Source organism: Rhinopithecus roxellana, chromosome 19, assembly GCF_007565055.1.
Source record: "Rhinopithecus roxellana isolate Shanxi Qingling chromosome 19, ASM756505v1, whole genome shotgun sequence".
Lineage (NCBI taxonomy): Eukaryota > Metazoa > Chordata > Mammalia > Primates > Cercopithecidae > Rhinopithecus > Rhinopithecus roxellana.
The window spans coordinates 37,927,777-37,950,692 of NC_044567.1; the positions used below are offsets into that span (position 1 = coordinate 37,927,777).

At 36.7% G+C, this 22,916-nt stretch overlaps 1 protein-coding gene across 1 annotated transcript in view; it reads left to right on the plus strand.

The window, feature by feature from the left end:
• Window positions 1–22,916, plus strand: part of HECTD2 (HECT domain E3 ubiquitin protein ligase 2) — an 87,844-nt gene that overhangs the window by 35,122 nt on the left and 29,806 nt on the right. Inside the window, exons 3-6 of the mRNA XM_030924152.1 lie at window positions 4,672–4,810; window positions 5,510–5,612; window positions 6,343–6,432; window positions 21,665–21,729. Coding sequence (XP_030780012.1) covers window positions 4,672–4,810; window positions 5,510–5,612; window positions 6,343–6,432; window positions 21,665–21,729 — 397 coding nt within the window. The remainder of the gene's footprint in view (window positions 1–4,671; window positions 4,811–5,509; window positions 5,613–6,342; window positions 6,433–21,664; window positions 21,730–22,916) is intronic.

Consider the following 22,916-nt stretch of genomic DNA (forward strand, 5'->3'; position numbering starts at 1 on the left):
CAATAGAAATTATCTAGTCTTAACAATAGAAAATAGACTGAAAAATCAACAGAGTCTCAGGGACCTCAGATACTATAACAAAAGGTGTTACAATCCTATTATCAGAGTCCCAGAAGAAGAGGAAAAGACAGTAGGGCTGAAAAAGTAACCAAGTCATGACTGAGAATTTTCTACATTTGGTGAAAGACATAAACCTGCAGATTCAAGAAGCTAAATAAACCTCATTCAGAAGAAATCCAAAGAAATCCACAGCAAGAAGCATCATAATTAAACCTGTCAAAACTGAATACCGACAAAAAGATCTTGAAAGCAGCCAGGAAAAAATGACACGTTAAGGAAGATGCTGTAGTTTGAGTATTTGTTTCCATCACAATTCATGTTGAAATATCCCCAATGTAGCTGTATTGAGAGGCGGGACCTTTAAGTGGTAATTGGGTCATGAGGGCTCTGCTCTTATGAATAGATGAATCCATTCATGGGTTAATGGATTCATGGGTTATCATGGGAATTGGACTGGTGGCTTTATAAGAAGAGGATTAGATATTCGAGCTAACATACTCAGCCCCCTCACCATGTGATGCCCTGCACCCCCTTAGGATTCTGAAGAGTCCCTGTTAGAAAGAAGGCCCTCACCAAGCCCCTCTTGCAGTCCCTCAAAAAAAAAAAAAGGCATTGAAATAACAGATTTATCATCAATAACCATGGAGGCCGCCAGAAGGATATGCCACTAAATTTTTCAAATGCTAAAAGGACTGTCACTGTAGAATGCTATACCTGATGAAAATATTTTTCAGGAATGGAGGGAAGGGAAATCAAGACATTTTCTGATGAAGAAAAACTAAGAATTTGTTGCCACTACATTTACTCTAAAAGAATAAAGGAGTTCTCTAAACAGAAAGGAAACAAAAGAAGGAAACTTGAGATGTGAGGAAAGAGGAAAGAAGGTGATAAACAAAAGTATGGATAAATACAATAGACTTCTCCTCTTATGTTTTCTAAATTATATTTGGTAGTTGAAACAAAAATTGTAACACAGGGGTGGTTCTAAATGTATATAAAGGAAAAAAGAAAATTATGGCTGAGTTCAGTGACTCACACCTGTAACCCCAGTGTTTTGGGAGGCCAAGACAGGAGGATGGCTTGAGGCCAAGAGTTTGAGACCAGCTTGAGGAACATAGCGAGACTTTGTCTCCATAAAAATTTTAAAAATTAGTCAGGCTTTTGGTGCATGCCTGTAGTCCTAGCTACTCAGGAGGCTGACATAGGAAAATCACTTTAGCCCAGGTGTTTGAGGCTGCAGTTAGCCATGGTCACACCACCACACCCATCCTGAGTGAAAGAGCAAGACCCTGTCACATACACAAAAAGAAAATTATAAACAGGGGAAGGTAAAGGAGGTAGGATTTCTGACTTCATTCCAACTGGTAAAATGACGATGTGAGTAGCATGTGACAAATTATTATATGTAATGTAATATCTAGAGAAACCTCTCAGAAACACTATATATAAATCAAAAGAGAATTCTAGAAAATGTTTAACCTGCAGAAAGGAACCTGCAGGAAAAATAACAAATAAGCAGAGAGAACAAATAGAAAATAAAATCACAGACTTAGGCTCTACCTTATTAAAAATTACATTAAATGTAAATAGTCTAAATAAAAGATATTGTCAGAGTGAACAAAAAACATGACCCAACTGTATTCTATTTATAAGAACTTCGCTTCAAATATAACAGTATAAGCAAGTTTTAAGTAAATGGATAGAGGAAGACATTTATGTAAACATCAATCGAAGAAAACAGAAATGACTGCATTAATATCAGATAAAGTGGACTTAGAACAAAGAAAATTCATGGAGACAGAGGGGAACATTATATAATGATAAAAGGGATAATCACTCAAAATATGTAGCGATCACAAGTGTGTATAAACCAAACAGCAGAGCTGTAAAAACTGCGGGGGGAAACTGGTAGACCTGAATGCAGAAACAAAAGAATCCACAGTTAGGTATTGAAGACTCCAACTGTAAGTGTATATTTGATGGAACTAGCTAGAAAATCAATAAGTATATAGAGTAACTCAGTGCCACCATCAACCAACAGCACATTTATAGCACGCTCTATCCAACAACAGAATACACATGGCATTTCAAGTGCCAATGGGACATATAGCAAAATGGATCATATTCTGGGCCATGAAACAACTGAAATTTTAAAGAATTGAGATAATGTAAAGTATGTTTTCTGACTAGTCAAATTAGAAATCAGTAACAGAAAATAACAGGAGCGTCTCCAAAATACTTGGAAATTAAACAACTTCCAAATAATTCATTGGTCAAAGATGAAGTCTTAAGGGAGGTTAAAAAATGGATGGGATGGAATGAAAATAAAAATATGATACAACATATCAAATGCTGTGGGATACTGCTATAGCAGTGCTGAGAGGGAAATTTATAGCAGTCATGCATACATTAGAAAAGGGGGAAATTTTCAAAACAAATATCTAAGCCTTTAGCTCATGGACCTAGGAAAAGAAGAGAATATCAGCCCAAAGTAAGCAGGAAGGAGGAAATATAAAGATAAAATCAGTGAAACTGAAAACAAACATTGAGAAAATGAAACAAAGAGATGGCTCTTTGATAAGATCAGTAAAATTAATAAACCTCTAGAAAGACGGACATAAAAAGGTAGATTATCAGTATCATAAATGAAATAGGAGATATTACAACAGACCCTGTCAACATCAGAAAAGATAATAAGGGAATACTACAAACAACTGTACGCACATAAATTACAGATGAAATGGACCAGTTCCTCAAAAAACAAAAGCTATTGCAACTCATCCAGTTTGAAATAATTTGCATAGTTCTATAACCACTAAGGAAATTGATTTCTAGTTTTAAAACTTTAAAAAAGAATATTCACGTCTGGGTGGTCACCCAGGAGAATTCTGGCAAATGTTTGAAGAATTAACACCATTTCTGTACAATCTCTACCAGAAAATAGATGAAAAGGGAACATTTCTTTTTCATTTTACACAGCTGGTATTACATTGATAAAACCAGATAACGATAGTTAAAAAAAAAAATTTATAGACTATAGACCAATATCCCTCATGAATATAGGTGGCAGAAGTCCTTAACAAAGTATTAGCAAATAAAATTCAGCAATATATAAAAAGAGTTATACACCATTACCAAAAGGTCACTCCAGGGATGCTAGATGGTTCAGTTTTAAAAATATCAATTAATGTAATCCACCATACTAACATGCTTAAGAATGATTCCATGCAGTAAAATAACTTGACAAAATCCAACACCTATTCATAATGAAAAAAATTAAAACTCCCAGAAAAATAGAAGAGGGACTTTTTCCTTTACTTGATAAACAGCATCTAGAAAAAACCTGCAATTAATGTTTTATGTAATTGTGAAAGACTGAGTGCTTTTACCTTAAGTTTGGGAACAAGGCAAGGATGTCTGCTCTTAGCACTCTTATTCAACATGCTAAGAATCAGAGGGAGTACCCTTTTATTGGTAAAGCTTACCCTTTTTCTTCATGGCTAAATATTTAGTGCTTTCCCTTTTAAGAGTACGCACTTAAGAGTGAGAATAATGCAAGGATGTTTGTTCTAACTCTTATTCTTCTCGGTGCTGCAAATTTTAGCCGATACAAGAAGACAAAAAGAAGAAAAAAGACATACAGATTAGAAAATAAGGAATAAGACTGTCCCTATTTGCAGATGGCATGATTGTCTATGCAAAACAAAAAACAAAACAAAAAAAAAAACCATGAAATCTCAAAAATAAACCTTCCTAGAATTAATAAGTGAGTTCAGTAAGGTTAAAGAATACAAGATAAACATACAAAAGTCAGTTATATTTCTTTATGCTAACAATGAACGCATGGACACTAATGTGAAAATACATATCATTGGTAATTACTTAAAAAAGAATAAAAGGTTTAAGTCTAGCAAACATTACCAAATATGTATGCTTAGAATTATACCATGCTGGTGAAAGAAATTAAGATCTAAGTAAGTGTAAAGGCATACTGTGTTCATGTATTAGAACGCTTATTGTAGTAAAGATGCCAGTTTTCCCCAAATTGATACACAAGTTCTCCCCAAATTGATACAAAAAGGAATTTCATGCATTTCCTGTCAAAATTCCGGTAAGTTTTTTGTTGATATAGATAAGATCATTTTCAAATTTACCTGAAATGGCAGAAGAACTGGAATGGGTAAAACTGTTTTTTAAAAGAAGTATAAAGTTGAAAGAATCAGTCTACCTGATTTTTATTATATAGCTACAATAATCATACATTGAAATATTCCCTGAAAGATGACTTTTGGGAAGAGGGGAGAGGAAAGAAATGCCAAATTACATTAACAGACAATTTTGAGGGAGAAGGGAAAAAGGGAAGAAGCTCTATATTAAGTATACACATCAATGTAAGATACAGCCTAATATGTGTTGTGAGTGAAGTGGGGGAGTGGGGGAATAAGCTCTCCAGTAAAGGTCCTTCACTATGGTTGATTTTTCTTTAATCTCAAAGTGAATGTAATACAAAATAATTCATTTATTTTCTGTTGATGTTGAATTAATCTTGTATTTTATAATTTGGAAAAGTTTAATGATTCATTATTTTGAATGTCTTTTTATACTTCACAGTGAGAGACCAACCACCAATTTGCCTTGATGTTAGACAAAAACAGCGTGTATCTATGGATGCATCATCATCCGAAATGAAGGCCCCAGTCCTTCCAGAACCTATTCTTCCTATCCAGCCCAAAACTATGAAAGACTTTCAGTAAGTTTCAGCTCACTATTATATGTAAATGTATAATCATCTGCATGTCAGCACTTTACATAATTTAATATATTTATTTGAGAAATTAATTTAACTTTTGAATCATTATAAGGTGTTAGCCAAGAGGACCTCAAAAGATTTTATGTCTCAAGTTGAAGGTGAAAGAAAACAAATGTATGAATAACAGGTAAGAGTTAGATAGGCTGTAGCAAAATAAAGGAAATGCTAAGTAAGAGTCTATGAGTCAAAACAAAAAGATAAAGGTGGTAATTAAATAATAGACTGTTACCATTTTTAAAAATAAGAGTTCATTTATGATGTGACACATACTATAAAAGTTATGTCACCATTCAAAAAATCCAGATGCATATTTGAAGGACTAAATGGGAATGATAAAGACAGAATGTAAACAAAGTCTCCAGAAGTTTAGCTATGAAGGGAAGGAAAGAGTGATAGTTGAAAGAGACATGTTAAGAATGATCTTTTTTAAAAGTAAGTAAATGAGAAAGTTAAAGCTGGATTAATATCTTAATCCAATTAAGAATTATAAATCCATAAACTATATTAACTGGGACATATTTCTTTATTTGGTTTCAGTATTTCGTATTGCATATTTGGTGGCATTTATTAAAAAGTAGTGCTAGTTTATCTGAATATTTCTATATATATATATATGGTTAATGTATGTTTTCATTTTAGGGAAGATGTAGAAAAAGTTAAGTCATCAGGAGATTGGAAAGCAGTACATGATTTTTATCTAACAACATTTGATTCTTTCCCAGAATTAAATGCTGCATTTAAGGTAATTATACATAAAACACATTTTTCATTTTACTTTTAGTTTAAAATTTTCCAGAAATGATAAATTTACCTCATTTATACCCCATATTGATTTAAACATGCGTATGTATGTATTGATTTCAGAAATTATACAGTACATACAATTATGTAATACTACACATACTATGTAAGTATATGGATTTTTTTTTTGAGAGGGGGTTGTTTTGTTTTGTTTTGAGATGGGGTCTCACTCTGTTGCCCAGGCTGGAGTGCAGTGGTGCAATCTCAGCTCACTGCAACCTCCGCCTCCTGGGTTCACGCAATTCTTGTGCCTTAGCCTCCTGAGTAGCTGGGATTACAGGTGCCTGCTGCCACACCCGGCTAATTTTTGTATTTTTAGTAGAAACGGGGTTTCACCATGTTGGCCAGGCTGGTCTTGAACTCCTGACCTCAGGTGACCCCTCCCATGTCAGCCTCCGAAAACACTGGGATTACAGATATAAGCCCAGCCCTTAAATATTGTTTTTACTCGCTCTGATATTCATGTTTAACTCCATACCTTCAGTTTTAAAAAAGGTATTAAAATAATCTTTGTACATTTCTTTTTATTTTCAGAAATTTTGCCCTAACAGTTCTTTTTTATTATCAGACTAAAAAATAGTCGAAATTATGAAGAAATAGTATGATTCAAATTTTACTAAGAATAGTCTTCAAAATGTTGAATATACTTAATTCTTAAATTGAATTTGCAGAAAGATGCCACTGCCTCATTTAACACCATTGAAGACTCTGGGATTAATGCTAAATTTGTGAATGCTGTGTATGATACCTTACTTAATACTGTAAGTATTATGACATGCAAGTAATATTATTCTGTCTCTTCTGTATTCTCAAAAGCAGCCACACAAATATTGTAAAAATCACCTTATAACATAATTACCTTAGAAACTCTGATACAATATTACATTAAATGTAGCTGGAATTCTCAGAAAGTTAAATTATTTTATTCTTTCATTTTTAAATTATGAATTAAGCAGCAAATAGTTTTACATCCAGTCCTTTTTTAGAAAGACTTGCTAGCATCATGCTTTACTTACCCAGCAAAAGGAGGTGAGTTACTTAATTATATTGGAATTGCACTGAATCTGTAGATCAGTGGTTCTTAAACATTAGCCTATATCAGAATCACAAGAAGGTCTTGTTAAAATACAGAATTTCAGATTCAGTAGGTCTTGGGTGAAGCCCAAGAATTTTCATTTGTAACAAGTTCCCAGGATATGTTGATGCTCCTGACCCAGGGACCACATTTTGAGAACCATACTGCTATAGATCAGTTTGTGAAAAATTGACATATTTTCAATCCATAAGCATACTGTATCCTTTTAGGTACCTAGGTCTTCTTTAATTTCTCTTGGTAATGTTTTGTAGTTGTCTGGGTAGAGGTGTTACACATTTCTCATTACATGTATTTCTAGGTACTTCATGTTTTTTGATGCTATTATGATTTTATTTTCCAATTGTGACTTAATATGTGGAAATACTTTCATATATTTATCTTTATCTAAATACAGCTGACCCTTGAACAATGCAAGGGTTAGGGGCGCTAACCCCCAATGCAGTAAACAAAAAAATCTGTGCATAACTTTTGACTCCCCAGAAGCTTAACTACTAATAGCCTGTTGTTGACCAGAAGTCTTACTGATAACATAGTCAATTAACATATATTTTATGTTATATGTATTATATACTATATTCTTACAATAAAGTAAACTAAGGAAAAGGCAATGTTATTAAGAAAAAAATAAGGAAGATAAAATATATTTACTTTCTATTAAGTGCAAGTGGACTATCGTAAAGGTCTATCCTTATTCAGTAGGCTAAGGAAGAGAAGGGGTCGGTCTTGCTGTCTCAGGTGGCAGAGGTGAAAGAAAATATGTAGATAAGCAGGCTTGCACAATTCAAACCTGTATTCGAAAGTCAACTGTACTTTGCTATATTCATCCATTAATTCTAATAGTACATCAATAAATTAACTTGGATTTTCTGTGTATACAATCTTGTCATTTGTGAAAAAGGAAAGTTTTATCTCCTTCTAATCCTGTATCTTATATGGATGTATGTATGTATTTGCATTGACTGGGACCTCTTTCACAATTGTGAATAAAAGAAGTAATAGCAGACCTCTTTGTCTTATTCCCAATCTGAGTACTTCTCTATTAAATATAAACATCCTTTGTCATTGGAGAAATGAAAATAACCTTACACATCCATCAAAATTAATAAAATTGTTTCAAAAACCTTACCAAGTATTGGCAATATTGTGGAACAGTTGGAACTTTCATCCCTTGATGATGTAAGTATAAATTGGTACAACCACTTTGGAAAAATACTTGGCATGATCTACTAACATGAAGCATATGCATATTCTGTAACCCAACAATTCCATTCCTAGGTACACTCCTCTGAACTTGATTTTTTTTTTTTTGACATTTTAATTTCTTTTGAATTTAATTTGTTTTTTTGCAAACTAGGAAACAGAATCAACCTAAGGCAGTCTAGTCCTCGAGGGATCCAGGCTGAGTCTTACGATCTTCAGCAGAACGACATCATAATACAAGGTGCTAGAAATAGGGTGTAAATTTTAATAATAACCACTTCCCTACATTTTTTATTAGGAAACAGCCAAAAGTCCAATTCTTAAAGGGATGATATACAAAACATCTTAATCTACAAGGCCAGAATGACCCAGTTATATGCTGGACAACCTATTGGTGAACCAAATCAGAGCTGGCCAAGGATTGGTAAACAGAGAAAGTGTTTACGTTTTGGACACTTGCTCTGTGGCTTAAAAAATTCCTGGTTGCTGTCAGTAAGAAAGCAAGTAAAAAATATTGCAGATGGACCCACACTGATACTTGATTTTACCAAGGTCTTCCACTGGAACATGAAGGTAGAGATAAGTATAAGGTATAAGATAATTATCCCTTATCTCACTATGTTGCCCAGGCTGGTCTCAGACTCTTGGCCTCAAACAGTCCTCCTGCCTTGGCCTCCCAAAGTGTTGGAATTATAGGTGTCAGTCACCGAGACTGGCTGGGAGGGCTTTCCTTAGACTGAAGGTCAATGTAGCCATCATCTGTGCTGCAGAGCCTTGAGTATTTCTCTTTACTATTGGGGATTCTGGTAGCCAGGTTGCTACTGAATGCCATCATAACATGCTGACACAGCTACGGTTGGAGCACATACCATGCTGCCTGTGCATCAAGGGCTTGGCCATGGTTGGCCTGAGGCCCCATGACACAAGCCACCTAACAGCCACTCAGCCTACCCCAGCATGGACCAGTCCTCTCTGAGTTCTTTTGACTTGGAGTATTAATGTGTTAAATATGTTAAAAAATTAAAATACAGATATGAGGGAAAAAACCATAAAATGGAATACAAACAGAAAATAAACCTAACTGTATTTTGAATGAATACTATAACCATATTTTCCAAAACTCACTAAAGAACTTTTATACTTAGTACTTTAACTATGTAATCCTAGATCTAAATACTTAAAAAACACACACACAAAGACTGTAAACAAATCTTTAACTTTTAGTAGTTTGGGTTTTCCCCCCCCTCAGGGGTATAGACAAATAATTCTGAAATTACATTCTATGTATTGTTGAACTAAACGAATGAGTAAATATATCAATGTTGCTGGGAGTCAGATTTCTCATTTTAGATAAGGGAGATATAAATATGGGATGAGGGAAGCTAAAAACCATTCTGGGAATTGAATTAGAATTGGAGGCATTGTGATGATCTCATGGTTTTTAATAGATGTAGATACATGTAGTACATGCGAATGTGTATGTTCTAGCCCTGTGCACTGAAAGGGCCTACAGCAGTAACATCCCTTCACTATACTGAGCACTTCACTATACTTATCTTGGTTTTTAAATACCATTTCATACTAAAAGAACCACAGCTCCCTAGAGAAATGGCTAATTTTAAGACCAAGGCAGGGAAAGTACAAAATGAACCTGCATCATCTAGTTTCTCACCATTAATTACGATGTTAGCTGTAGGGGTTTTTTTTTAGGTGTTCTTTATCAAGTTGAGGAAGTTCTCCTCTATTTCTTGTTCACTGATAATTTTTTATCATGAATGGGTGTTGGATTTCATCAACTGCTTCTTTTGCATCTATTGCTATGATCACATGATTTTTCTTTTTTAGCTTGTTGATGTGATTAATTACATTAGTTGATTTTTGAGTGTTGAACCAGACTTGCATAACCTGAAATAAATCGCACTTGGTTGTGTTGTATAATTATTTTTGTATATTTTTGGTTCAATTTGCTAATACTTTGTTGAGGATTTTTTGCATCTACGTTCATAGCAGGTATTGGTCTATACTTTTCTTTCTTGTAATATCTTTCTCTTTTGAGTATTAGGTTAATGCTGGCCTCACGGACTTAGACAGTATTCTCTCTGCTTCTATTTTCTGGAAGAAATTGTAAAGAATTGGTATCATTTATTTCTTAAATATTTAGTAGAATGTACCGTTAAAGCCATCTGGGCCTGGTGCTTTCTGTTTTAGAAAGTTAACAGTTATTGATTCGGTTCCTTTAATAGACACAGGCTTATTCAGATTATCTGTTTCTCCTTATATTAATTTTGGTAGATTGTGTTTTTCAGGAACATATCTAGGTTATCATATTTGTGAGCACAGAGTTGTTCATAATAGTCATAAATTATCCTTTTAATGTCTATAGAATCAGTGTGAGAATTATCTTTCATTTGGTAAGTAGTGTTTTCTCACTTCCTTTTGTGGTTAGTCTGGCTAGAGGCTTATCACTTTTATTGATCTTGTCCAAAAAATTAGCATTTGGTTGTGTTGATTTTCCGTTCCCTTTTTTAAGTTTCATTGACTTCTCCTCTAATTTTTTATCTTGTCTTCTGCTTACCTTGGATTTAATTTGCTCTTTTGTTTTAGTTTCCTAAGGTGGACACTTAAATGATTAATTTCAGATGTTTTTTGCTAATATATTCATTCAGTGCTGTACATTTCCCCCTAAACACTGCTTTTGCTATATCTCACAAATTTTGATAGGTTGTATTTTCATTTGTTTTACAAAGCTATACATAGGCTTACCACATGATCCCTCACTTACACTCATATGTATTTACCCAAATGAGTTAACAATTTATGTTCACCCAAAAACCTGCACACAAGTGGTTACAGCAGCCTTATTAATAATTACCAAAAATGTCCTTCCATAGGTGAAGGGATAAACTGTGGTACATTCCATATCATGGAAATTATTCAGTGATAAGAAGAAATGAGATACCAAATCACAAAAAGACATGGAGAAACCTTAAATACATACTACTAATTGAAGGAAGCTAGTCTTAAAAGTCTATTAAGAATAACAGTAATGGAGATTTAGAGCCAAGATGGCCAACTAGATGCAGCCAGGAGGAACATCTGCCACGGAGAGACTGGACATCAGGAAGATTGGCACACTCCAAGCACATCTTCAGAGAGAAGGCTTTGAAATTGAACAGATGGAGGACACAGAAGCTGGGCTGAAGGGAGCTGGGAAGCCTGGGTGGGGCTACCAAGTAATGCGACTCATTCACGACCCCCAGCAACTCCTGTGGAAAGGGTGAGTTGAACAGGCAAGGAGTAGCCGCTCTTATCACGGACCTCCGGAATCCTGGCAACAGGAGATTCTATGACCCCCATGAACACTTGAGCTGGCAGGGTGAACTGCTAACACATGTAGGAGGGGTAGGACTCCACCCTGTGTGGTGCCCAGATGGTTTGGTATGAGAACATCTGTAGTGGAGCATGGCCAGGGATTCCCATCCCTCAAGGCACACCATGCTCCTCTAGGAGACTTTAACCTTGAGATAACTGTCAGACCTGGACAGAGTAGAGTATTCTTGCCTGTGAGATGGTGCCAGACCAATCTGAGTGTCCCCCTGACAGCTGACCTCTCTCAAGGCCCCAGCTTGGCCACACTCACTTGCAGTGCACCCTCAGTGCCCAACCAGGGTACTTCCTGGGGTGTAGCTCCTTCACCAGCAGACCACTCCTGACCATCATAGGTTCCAGCAGAGTGGCCCCTGCCAACACATACTAGCCTACCTGCAACTTCCCCCCACCACAACCTCCCCTCCGCAGCTTTACCAGCATGCATTTGTCCACAGCCACATTCCCACTGCTTTGCCAAGGTTTGCGAGTGAGTGGACCTCACTTCTCCCCACCAGTGTGTGTGCGTAACCCACCATGCTACTGCTGCATGAGTACATGCTGCTGCCCCCACTGGCATGTGGGCACCCAGTCATTCCACCATTGCTGCTGCAAACATGCACACAGACACTAGCAACTTGCCCCCCCACCACCCCCATGCTGCCACCAGTGCTGGTGCAAATGCATGTGCACAGAGTCCAGCATTCCTACCCCCCACCAGCACCCCACACCTACTGCACCACCACTGCTGCCAGCTCAAGAGCATGGAACAATGCCACAAGCCCACTCCCACTAGTACCTTGCTTCAGTAGATGTGTGTGCATCCCACCACATGGCTCTGAGTGGCTGCTGGCACCTGCAAGCAAGCATGGATCCAACTGCCACCACCCCAGTGAAGTGTTTTGTCTGACACCACTTATCAGAATGTTATTGCCAGTGGACCAAGAAAACTTCAGCCCTTTTGGCACAGCAGGTTCCTAACCTAGAGGGGCCAGAGAACAAAGCCAGGGGCTTGGTACCAGCACCCCCCAGAGTTAGAGCATGCAGCCCAGGAGTGCTGAGCTGAGCCTTGGCCCACTAAAATTTTCCAGAAACAGAGCCATTCAACTGAACCCACTTTATGCCACAATCAAACCCAGAAATGCATCAAAGAAGATAAAAGCAAAAAAAAAAAAAAAAAAAATCCCATTCAAAGGATAGCAGCTCCAGAAACTGAAGGAACGTCAACCCACTCAGATGAGAAAGAACCAGCACAAGAACTCTGGCAACTCAAAAAGGCAGTGTCTTCTCACCTCCAAATGACCACACTAGTTCCCCAGCAATGAATCTTAACCAGGCTGAAATGACAGAAGTAGAATTCAGAATGTGGACAGGAACAAAGATCATTGAGATTCAGGAGAAAGTAGAAGCCCAATATAAGGAATCTGAAGAATACAATAAAATAATACAGGAGATGAAAGATGAAATGACTGTTTTAAGAAAGAACCAAACTGATGTGACAGAGCTGAAAAACTCACTTCACAAATTTTACCCCATCTTTACAGAAAAATTTTTTTAAAGTTAGCTGGGTATAGTGGTGCATGCTTATAGTCCCAGGTACTTGGGAGGCTTTAGTGGGAGGATCGCTTAAGCCCAGGAGTTCAAAACTGCAGTGAGCTATCATTGTGCCACCACACTGCAGCCTGAACAACAGAGTTAGACGCTGTCTCAAAAAAAAAAAAAAAAAAAAAAAAAAAAAAAAAAAAAGAGTACAGTTGCAAACATTAACAGCAGGATTGACCAAGCTAAAGAAAGAATTTCAGAGCTCAAAGACTGATTCTCCTAAATAGCTCAGTCAAACAAAAATAAAAAATAAGAATGAACAAAGGCTACAAGAAATATGGGATTATGTAAAGAGACCAAATCTACAACTCATTGACATCTCGGAAAGAGAGGGAGAAAAAGCAAGCAATTTGGAAAACAGATTTGAGGATATCATCCATGAAAATTTCCCCAGCCTCACTAGAGAAGCCAACGTTCAAATTCAGGAAATTCAGAGAACCCCTGCAGTATACAAGATGACCATCCCCAAGACACACAGTCCTCAGATTCTCCAAAGTCAAAATGAATGAAAAAATGTTAAAGGCAGCTCCAGAGAAAGAGCAGATCACCTCCAGTGGGAACCCTATCAGGCTAACAGCAGACCTTTGGCCAGAAACCCTACGAGACAGAAGAGATTGGGAGCCTATATTCAGCGTTCTTAACAAAAAGATATTCCAACCAAAAATTTCATATACAACCAAACAAAGCTTCATAATTGAAGGAGAAATAAGATACTTTTCTGATAAGTAAATGCTAAGGGAATTCGTTACCACCAAACCTGCCTTACGAGAGATCCTTAAGGGAGTGCTAAATATGGAAAGGAAAAACTGTTACCGGCCACCACAAAAACACACTTAAGCACATAAACCATTGACACTGTAAAGCAACCACAAAATCAAGTCTGCATAATAACCAACTTAACAACATGATGACAGGAATGTAAAAAGGCTAAATGCCTACTTAAAAGGCACACAGTGGCAAGTTGGATAAGAAGAAAGACCAAACTATATGCTGTCTTCAAGAGACCCATCTCACATACAGTAACATCCATAGGCTCAAAGTAAAGCAACAGAGAAAGCTCTAGCAAGAACAATAGAAAAGAAAAAAGAGCAGCAATTGTTACTGCAATTTCAGACAAAGCAGACTTTTAAACCAACAATAATCAAGACAAGAGCATTACATAATGGTATAGAGTTCAGTTCAACAAGAAGACTTAACTATCCCAAATATATATGTACCTAATACAGGAGCACCTAGATTTATAAAGGAACTTCTTAGAGATCTACAAAGAGACTTAGATAACCACACAATAATAGTGGGAGACTTCAACACCCCACTGACAATATTAGATGATTGAGGAAGAAACTAACAAAGACACATGGGACCTGAACTTGTCATTTGACCAAATGGACCTAACAGGTATCTATAGAACTCTTCACCCCAAAACAACAGAATACACATTCTTCTGAAGTTTACAGAACACATACTTAAAGATTGACCACACAACCATAAAACAATTCTCAGCAAACTTTAAAAAAATGAATTCATACCAACCACCATTGCACAATAAAAATAGAAATCCATACTGAGAAAACCACTCAAAAGCATACAATTATAAGGAAATTAAAACAGTGTGCTCCTGAATGACTTTTGGGTAAGCAGTGAAATTAAAGCAGAAATCAAGAAATGTATTGAAACTAATGAGAACAAAGATACAACATACCAAAATCTCGGACCCAGCTAAAGCATTGTGAAAGGAAATTTTATAGATCTAAACGCCTACATCAAAATGTTAGAAAGATCTCAAATAAACGTAATATCACACCTAGAAAATCTATAGAAACAAGCACAAACTGACCCCAAAACTAACACAAGACAAATAACCAAAATCAGAGTTGAACTGAAGGAGTTCCATCCCAAGATGGAACCAGGAAGAAATGGAGACTCTGAACAGACCAATAATGAGCTCTGAAATTGATTCAGTAAGAAACAGCTTACCAACCCCCCCCCCAAAAAAAAGCCCAGAACCAGGTGGGTTCACAGCTGAATTCTACCAGATGTACAAAGAGATGGCACCATTTCTACTGAAACTATTCCAAAAAATTGAAGAGGAGGGACTCTTCCCCTAACTCGTTCTGTGAGGCCAGCATCATCTTGATATCTTTTGTGTGTGGCAGACACACACACGCACACGCACACACACACACACACGAAGAAAACTTCAAGCCAATATCCTTGATAAACATTGATGCAAAAATTCTCAGCAAAATACTAGCAAACTGAATCTAAAAGCACATCAACAAGCGAATCCACCATGATCAAGTAAGCATTATCCCTAGTATACAAGGTTGGTTCTTCCTACACATATCAATAAATGTGATTCATCACATAACAGAACTAAACACAAAAACCACATGATTATCTCAATAGATGCAGAAAAGGCTTTTGATAAAATTCAGCTTCCCTGCATGTTAAAAACCCTCAACAACTAGGCATTGAAGGAACATACCTCAAAATAATAGGAATCATCTGTGACAAACCCACAGCCAACATCATACTGAATGAGCAAAAGCTACAAGTCTTCCTCTTGAGAACCAGCCCAAGACAAGGATGCACACTCTCACCATTCCTATTCAACATAGTACTGGAAGTCCTAGCCAGAGCAGTTAGGCAAGAGAAGGAAATAGAAAGGCATCAAAATAGGAAGGGAGGAAGTCAAATGTTTGCAGATGATATTATTCTATACCTAGAATACCCCATGCCCTCTGCCCAAAAGCTCCTAGACCTGAAGAACAATTTCAGCAAAGTTTCTGAATACAAAATCAGTATACAAAAATCAGTAGCATTTCTGTACACCAACATCTAAGCTGAGAGCAAATCAAGAACGCAGTTCCACTCACAATAGCCACAAAAAGAATAAAATACCTATGAGTATTGCTAACCAGTGAGGTAAAAGTGCATTAACAGTGAGAATTACAAAACACTGCTCAGAGAAATTAGAGATGAACAAACAAATGGAAAAACATTCCATGCTCAAGGATAGGAAGAATAAGTATCATTAAAGTGGCCATACTGCCCAAAGCAATTTACAGTTTCAGTGTTATTCCAATCAAACTACCATGGCATTCTTCATAGAGTCAGGAAAGAAAACTGTTTTAAAATTCATATGAAACCAAAAAAGAGTTTGATTAGCCAAGGCAATCCTAAAACAAGAGAATAAAACTGGAGGCATCACATTACCTGGCTTCAAACTATACTACAAGCCACAGCAACCAAAACAACATGGTACTGGTTCAGAAACAGACATAGACCAATGAAACAGAATAGAGAGCCTAGAACTAATGACACACACCTACAACCATCTGATCTTTGACAGAGTTCACAAAAGCAATAGGGAAAAGATTCCCTGTTCAATAAATAGTGCTGGGATAACTCGCTAGCTATATGTAAAAGATTGAAAGTGGACCCATTTCTTTCATCAAATACAAAAATCAACTCAAGACAAAGTAAAGACTTTAATGTAAAAACTGAAGGTATAAAAAGCCTGGAAGATAACCTAGGAAATATTCTGGACATAGGCCCTAGCAAAGATTTCATGATAAAGATGCCAAAAGTAATTGCGACAAAAGCAATAATTGATTAATGTGATCTAATTAAACTGAAGAGCTTCTGCACAGCAAAAGAAACTATCAACACAGTAAGTAGACAACCTGCAGAATAGGAGAAAATCTTTGCAAACTATGCATCCAACAGAGGTCTAATATCCAGAATCCATAGAGAACTGAAATAAATTAATAAGCAAAAGCAAACAACTTCATTAAAAAGTAGGCAAAGGACATGAGCAGACACTTCAAAAGAAGACATACATGAGTCCAGCCAGCGTATGAAGAAATGCTCAGCATTACTGATCATTAGAGAATTGCAAACCAAAACCACAATGACATAACATCTCACACCAGTCAGAATGGCTGTTACAGATGTTGAGATTATGAACAATGAGACTATCTAAAATATCTTTGATACCAAATAAATTTTTAGAAGTAGAGAAATTAATAGATTAAACAGCAGATTGGAGACTGCTGAAAAAAGAATTAGTAAACTGGAAGGTAGACGTGAAGAAGAAATTTCTCAGAGTAGAACTCAGAGGGGAAAAGAGATAAACTATAAAAATAATAAAGATATATAGAAGATGGAATAAGAAAGACTAAACTTCATTGTATTTTGAGTCTAAAAATTATGGCACAGAAAGAATTGGGGTATATTTAATACCTGGGAGTTTTCCATAACTGATCTAAGATATGAATCCACAAATAACAGGGGAAACACAGTATATACTAAGCAAGATAAAAGAAATGCAGACACAGTCGTGAAATTGGAACATTGTAATAAAGATACCTTATAAGTAATCAAAGGGAAAAGACAAATCATTCATAAAGGAAAATTAACTGGCTCCACAGCAATCTGGGAGCCAAAAACCTGAAGTAATATTTTCAAAATACTAAAAGAAAAGAATATAAACATTGATTGATGTAGCCGGAGAAACTGACTTCCAAGAATGAGGATGACTTTAAGATATTTATAATGAACAAAAACTGCCTTTACCAACAACAGACATATACTTAAACTTTAAAAGATATATTTTAGAAGTAGTATCTGAGATATAAGAAAGAATGATGAAAAAGAAATTCATAAATACAGTTGACCCTTAAACATCATGGGTTTGAACTGCATGAGTTCACTCATACACAGATTTTATTCCGCCTCTACCATGTCTGAGACAGCAAGACCAACTCCTCCTCTTCAGCCTCCTCCTTAGCCTACTCAGTGTGAAAATAATGAGGATAAAGACCTTTATGATGGTCTGCTTCCACTTAATAGTAAATGTATTTTCTCTTGTGATTTTCTTAATAACATTGTATTTTCTCTATTTTATCATAAGAATTCAGTGTGTAATACCTAATACATATAAAATATGTGTTAATAGACTATATTATTGATGAGGTTCTGATCAACAGTAGCTATTGATAGTTAAGTTTTGGGGGAGTCAAAAGTTATACATGGATTTTTCTACTGCATTGGGGGTCAGCATTCCTAACTCTCATGTTGCTCAAGGGTCTACTGTATTTAAAATGCCTGCATAAAATTGATGTCTAATGTGTGTGATTAAGAAGAAAAAGCCAAAAGATGGGGAGAATAACAGCACGTAAGTAGGGGAAGCTTATTGGAATTAAAAGTATTCTAAGATGCTCTAAAGAAAGAGTAGGATATTAACTTAGGCTTGTTAACTATGAATAATAAGAAGTTGAAAGTAACCTCTAAAACAGTGCAAATGGAACAAATAACTTTCTTAACTGGAGAGTAGGGGAATGGGAAAAAGAAGCATTAAAAAGTGAGTTAAACAGAAAACGAAAAGTAAGATTGCACAAACAAGTCCAAATACAGGAATAAGTAATTGAACAACAAATATAAATGCACTAAACTCACTGGTTAGAAGAGACTATCACTTTGAATTTTTAAAAATTATATTCCATGCTAAGCACACGAGATACCTAAAAAGGTTGAAAGTAAGGGTATATAGAATATATACCAGGCACATTCTAACCCAAAGGAAGTTGAAATCATTGTTACTAACTTCAGAAGATACGGCCTTTAGGAAAGTAAATACTACAGATGATCAGATGAGAGAGAAATCCCTGGAGTTAGCAAGGTTATACAGAAGAGGTTGATTTTTTATTTGCACCTTGGAAGGATTCAACCTAAGTATGCAAACAGTTGAACAGCTAGTCAGTGAGTATGTATTGTCTTGGCATTGGAGATACACTATTAAACAAAAATGCATGTCATATAAAGCTCTAAGTAGCTTATATTCTAATTTCTATTGGGGGCAGGTTATAGATAGAAAATAAATGTGAAAACAAATGTGAAGAAATATAATTTCAGATACTGACAAGTGCTTCGAGAAGATGGCAATGTAATGAGTGATTAGTGGTTGCTTTTAGCTAGGAAGCTCAGGGAGGGCCTCTGTAAAGCAACAACTGAGGTCTTAATGATGAAAATAATTCAAACCATGAGAAAATCTGTGAGAGCAGCACACTAACAGAAGTGGCAGCTAATAAAAAGGCCCTGAGAAGGGAACATACTTGGCAAATTCAGAAATAAGGCTTGTGAGACTAAAGCTTGGCGATTAGGGAGAAAGGAGAAGACTGGGTTGGTAAGAAATGAGACTGCATATGGCCATGTGAGTTTAGTTATATTGTAATGGAAAGTCATTGAGTATTTTAGGCAGGGATCGTTTATAATTAAGAAAGATCTCTCTAGATGCTTAGCAGAAAATGGTCTGTAGTGTGTCAAGAGAAAGGAGTTAGGAAGGCATTGTAGTAGTTGAAGCAAAAGTTGGTATTTGGATTAGCAATTTTGGCCATGAAAATAGAAATGTTCAGACTCATATATTAGGGAGTAGAGCTAGTAAAACTTCCAGTACATTGGATGTGGCACTCAAAGGCAAGAAAGACAGGAAACTGAGTGGATACTGTTGCCATTTAATTAGATGGATAGGGCATTTGCAAAGGAGAGATCAAAGTGTTTAAAGAAGAAAAGTAGTCCACCTTGTCAAATGTTGCTGGGACATTTTGTCTCAGAGAATTGACCATTGTCTTTCATAAACTATAGATAATTGATGACTTTAGTAAGAGTCTAATAAGACTTTGATAAACCTATTTGGAATGAGTTGACAGACAATGAGAAGAGATAGTACAGATGATTCTTGAGAACTTTCACTATGAAGGGAAGCAGAGAAATGAGGTGGTAGCTAGAAGATGGCCCAAACGAGATGTTTTAAATAAAGGCAATACATCAGTCAGGGTCCTGGTAGTAAACAGACAACACGCTCAGATTGGTAAATTGGATTATTTACAAAGTTGTTGACAGAGTAAGTGAGACCATAAGGAGAGCACAGTGCCCAGGGGAGAATCTAGAGATGAACTGTGGGTGAGAGGGCTGCTTTACAGGAGATGGGACTTTCACTCTAGGGACACAGCCGACCCATGACAACCATCCCATGGTGACCCTGCAGGTGGGGACCTGAGGGAACAAGTACCCCAACTTCACTCTCTCTTCTGCTAGTGCTTTCTATTAACTGAACCCAGTCAGAAGGCAAAGGAGTCTAGTTGATACAGTCGTTCAGAATTGGCTTCTGAGGGCATAGAGCAAAGTGGAGAAGAACGGCAAATCAGTGCCAGTGATGTTAGTCTGTGTTGTTATACTGCTAGGAATGTTTTAGTAGAGAGGGAGAAATGGATGATACAGGGGAGAGAAAAAAACTTTAATAACCATGTCCTTGACGAGGTATGAGAGGGGATGGGATGTAGGACTCTAATGAAGGGGTTGGCCTTGGTCAAGTGCAGTTGCAGGCGAATTGGCAGAATTTACATTGGGACAGTGAATCTGTTATCTGGGTGCATCTGTTTTTTCACTGAAGTGTGTAGCAAGGTTATAGCTGGGAACTGTGCTGGGAAGGAGGTGTTACAGATTTGAGGAATAAGAAGGTTTGAAATACAATTGTCTTGAAGTGTAGAGAAGTAAGTGAACTATAGAAATGTTGTGGGACTGTCAGTGGTATTGAGTGTCCTTTTGAGATTTGTGGTCATAAAGTATATCCAGTCAGCACATTTGTTTGATTTTTCTCCTGCAGCTTTTGTTGCTCAGGGGCAAACACTGAGTGGTTGAGCAGGGGTACTTTCTGGGTGTGCAGGGTTACTGTAAGCAGAGGAAGAGAAAGGAATGCTATATTAAATATATACGTATATGTGTGTATGACGTAAGAGCTAGGCTGAATGAGTGCTGATAGACATGTCTTAGAAGTAATGGTTGTGGTTTTAAATAAAAGCATAATATATGCTTATTGGCATTTGCTTCTTTCATATAACGTGACACAAATTTTACTGATTATTTGAAGTTTCATGTTAATGAAGCTTCTATTCTGTTATAAAGTATTATCTAGATGTATTTTATTTTCATTTATTCTTAGGATGTTTGATAGTAAATAAAATTTTTAGTATTTGGATTATTAAACTAGAATGGTAATATTATATTAGTAAACGTGTTACTCTTAGATTCATGTTCATTAGTCTATCCTGTCAGGTCAAGGAAAGTGAAATTAGTTATATAAAAATTCTGTTGGTCATCAGCCACCACCATATATGTTTGTGCATGTTACACTAGATGCATGGTACACTACACATACCTGGGATATTTTCATTGTAATCTTACGTCATTGATGTTCTCAGAGTTCTTTTTTTTTTTTTTTTTTTGAGACAGAGTCTCACTCTGTCGCCCAGGCTGGAGTGCAAGTGGCCGGATCTCAGCTCACTGCAAGCTCCGCCTCCTGGGTTCCCGCCATTCTCCTGCCTCAGCCTCCCGAGTAGCTGGGACTACAGGCGCCGCCACCTCGCCCGGCTAGTTTTTTGTATTTTTTTAGTAGAGACGGGGTTTCACCGTGTTCGCCAGGATGGTCTCGATCTCCTGACCTCGTGATCTGCCCGCCTCGGCCTCCCAAAGTGCTGGGATTACAGGCTTGAGCCACCGCGCCCGGCCCAGAGTTCTTAAATGTAAAATCAGTACTACTGTAAGTGTCAGTCCTGAGTCATCAAGTCTGATTTTAACTACTGAAGCAGGTCTGTAAATGTATTTAACATATAAACGTCACCTAAATAGGTAATCCTAATTACCTTACTGTTTTCTTTTGCCTACAGCCTCAAGACATTCAGAAGACAGTACTAAAGGGAATCATTAACAGCCTGTTACGAGAATGGAAAGGGTAAACTAATATTTTCAATATTTAGCTAATCAGTATAGAAGTCTAACTTACACATTGTATGTCTTTAACATATGTGTATCTATTTTACTCTCAGAAAAGATTTTAGTTGAGTTATAATAACGTAGATGAAAAAATAATTATAAGCCATTTACAACAAAGCTGTATAACTTAAGATTTGTGACCTCTCAGTAGGATCTATAGATGGGCATAAAAAGATCTGTGAATACTTTTAAATTGTATGTAAAGTTTTTTCTGTTCAGATATATATGCTTTACAAAAACGGAATGGGTACTTACATTGGTAACCTAACTGAAATAATGAGCATTAAATTTAGCCTTGGGCTTCCTGGTAGCCAGAGCGAAATTTTTCTTATTTCTAATATGGGGACACCTAAGGCCAGCTACTAAAATATTGTTTTCTGTCAGAACTAAATATTAGATTCTTATATAAGGAATCATGGGCAATTTAGTTGATGATATTTTGAACCATGAATATGCATAATATAAAAATGTACTTTTAAAAATACATATTTAAATTTATATTAAAAGTATATTATTTAAATAGATTCTGTTAAAGCCAAAGGAATGCCAAGTCTAGTTTAAAAGTAATACCTAAGTAGAATTCTTAAATGTAATGTTACATATACCATATATATTTTAATAATTTTTTAATTGTTCTGATTTTGAAAGAAATTCATACTTATTATAGAAAATATAGAGATGGCAGAGAAGCATAAGAAGAAAGTATCGACTGGGTGTGGGGCTCACGCCTGTAATCCCAGCACTTTGGGAGGCCGAGGCGGGCGGATCACAAGGTCAGGAGATCGAGACCATCCTGGCTAACACGGTGAAACCCCTTCTCTACTAAAAATACAAAAAAATTAGCCGGGCGCGGTGGCGGGCACCTGTAGTCCCAGCTACTCAGGAGGCTGAGGCAGGAGAATGGCCTGAACCCAGGAGGCGGAGCTTGCAGTAAGCCGAGATCGCGCCGTGCACTCCAGCCTGGGCGACAGTCTCAAAAAAAAAAAAAAGGGTATCAGTCTGGCCAACATGGTGAAACCCCATTTCTACTAAAAATACAAAAATTAGCCAGACGTGGTTGCACAGTCCTATAATCCCAGCTTACTCAGAAGGCTGAGGCCGGAGAATCGTTTGAATCCTGGAGGCAGAGGTTGTATGTAGTAAGCC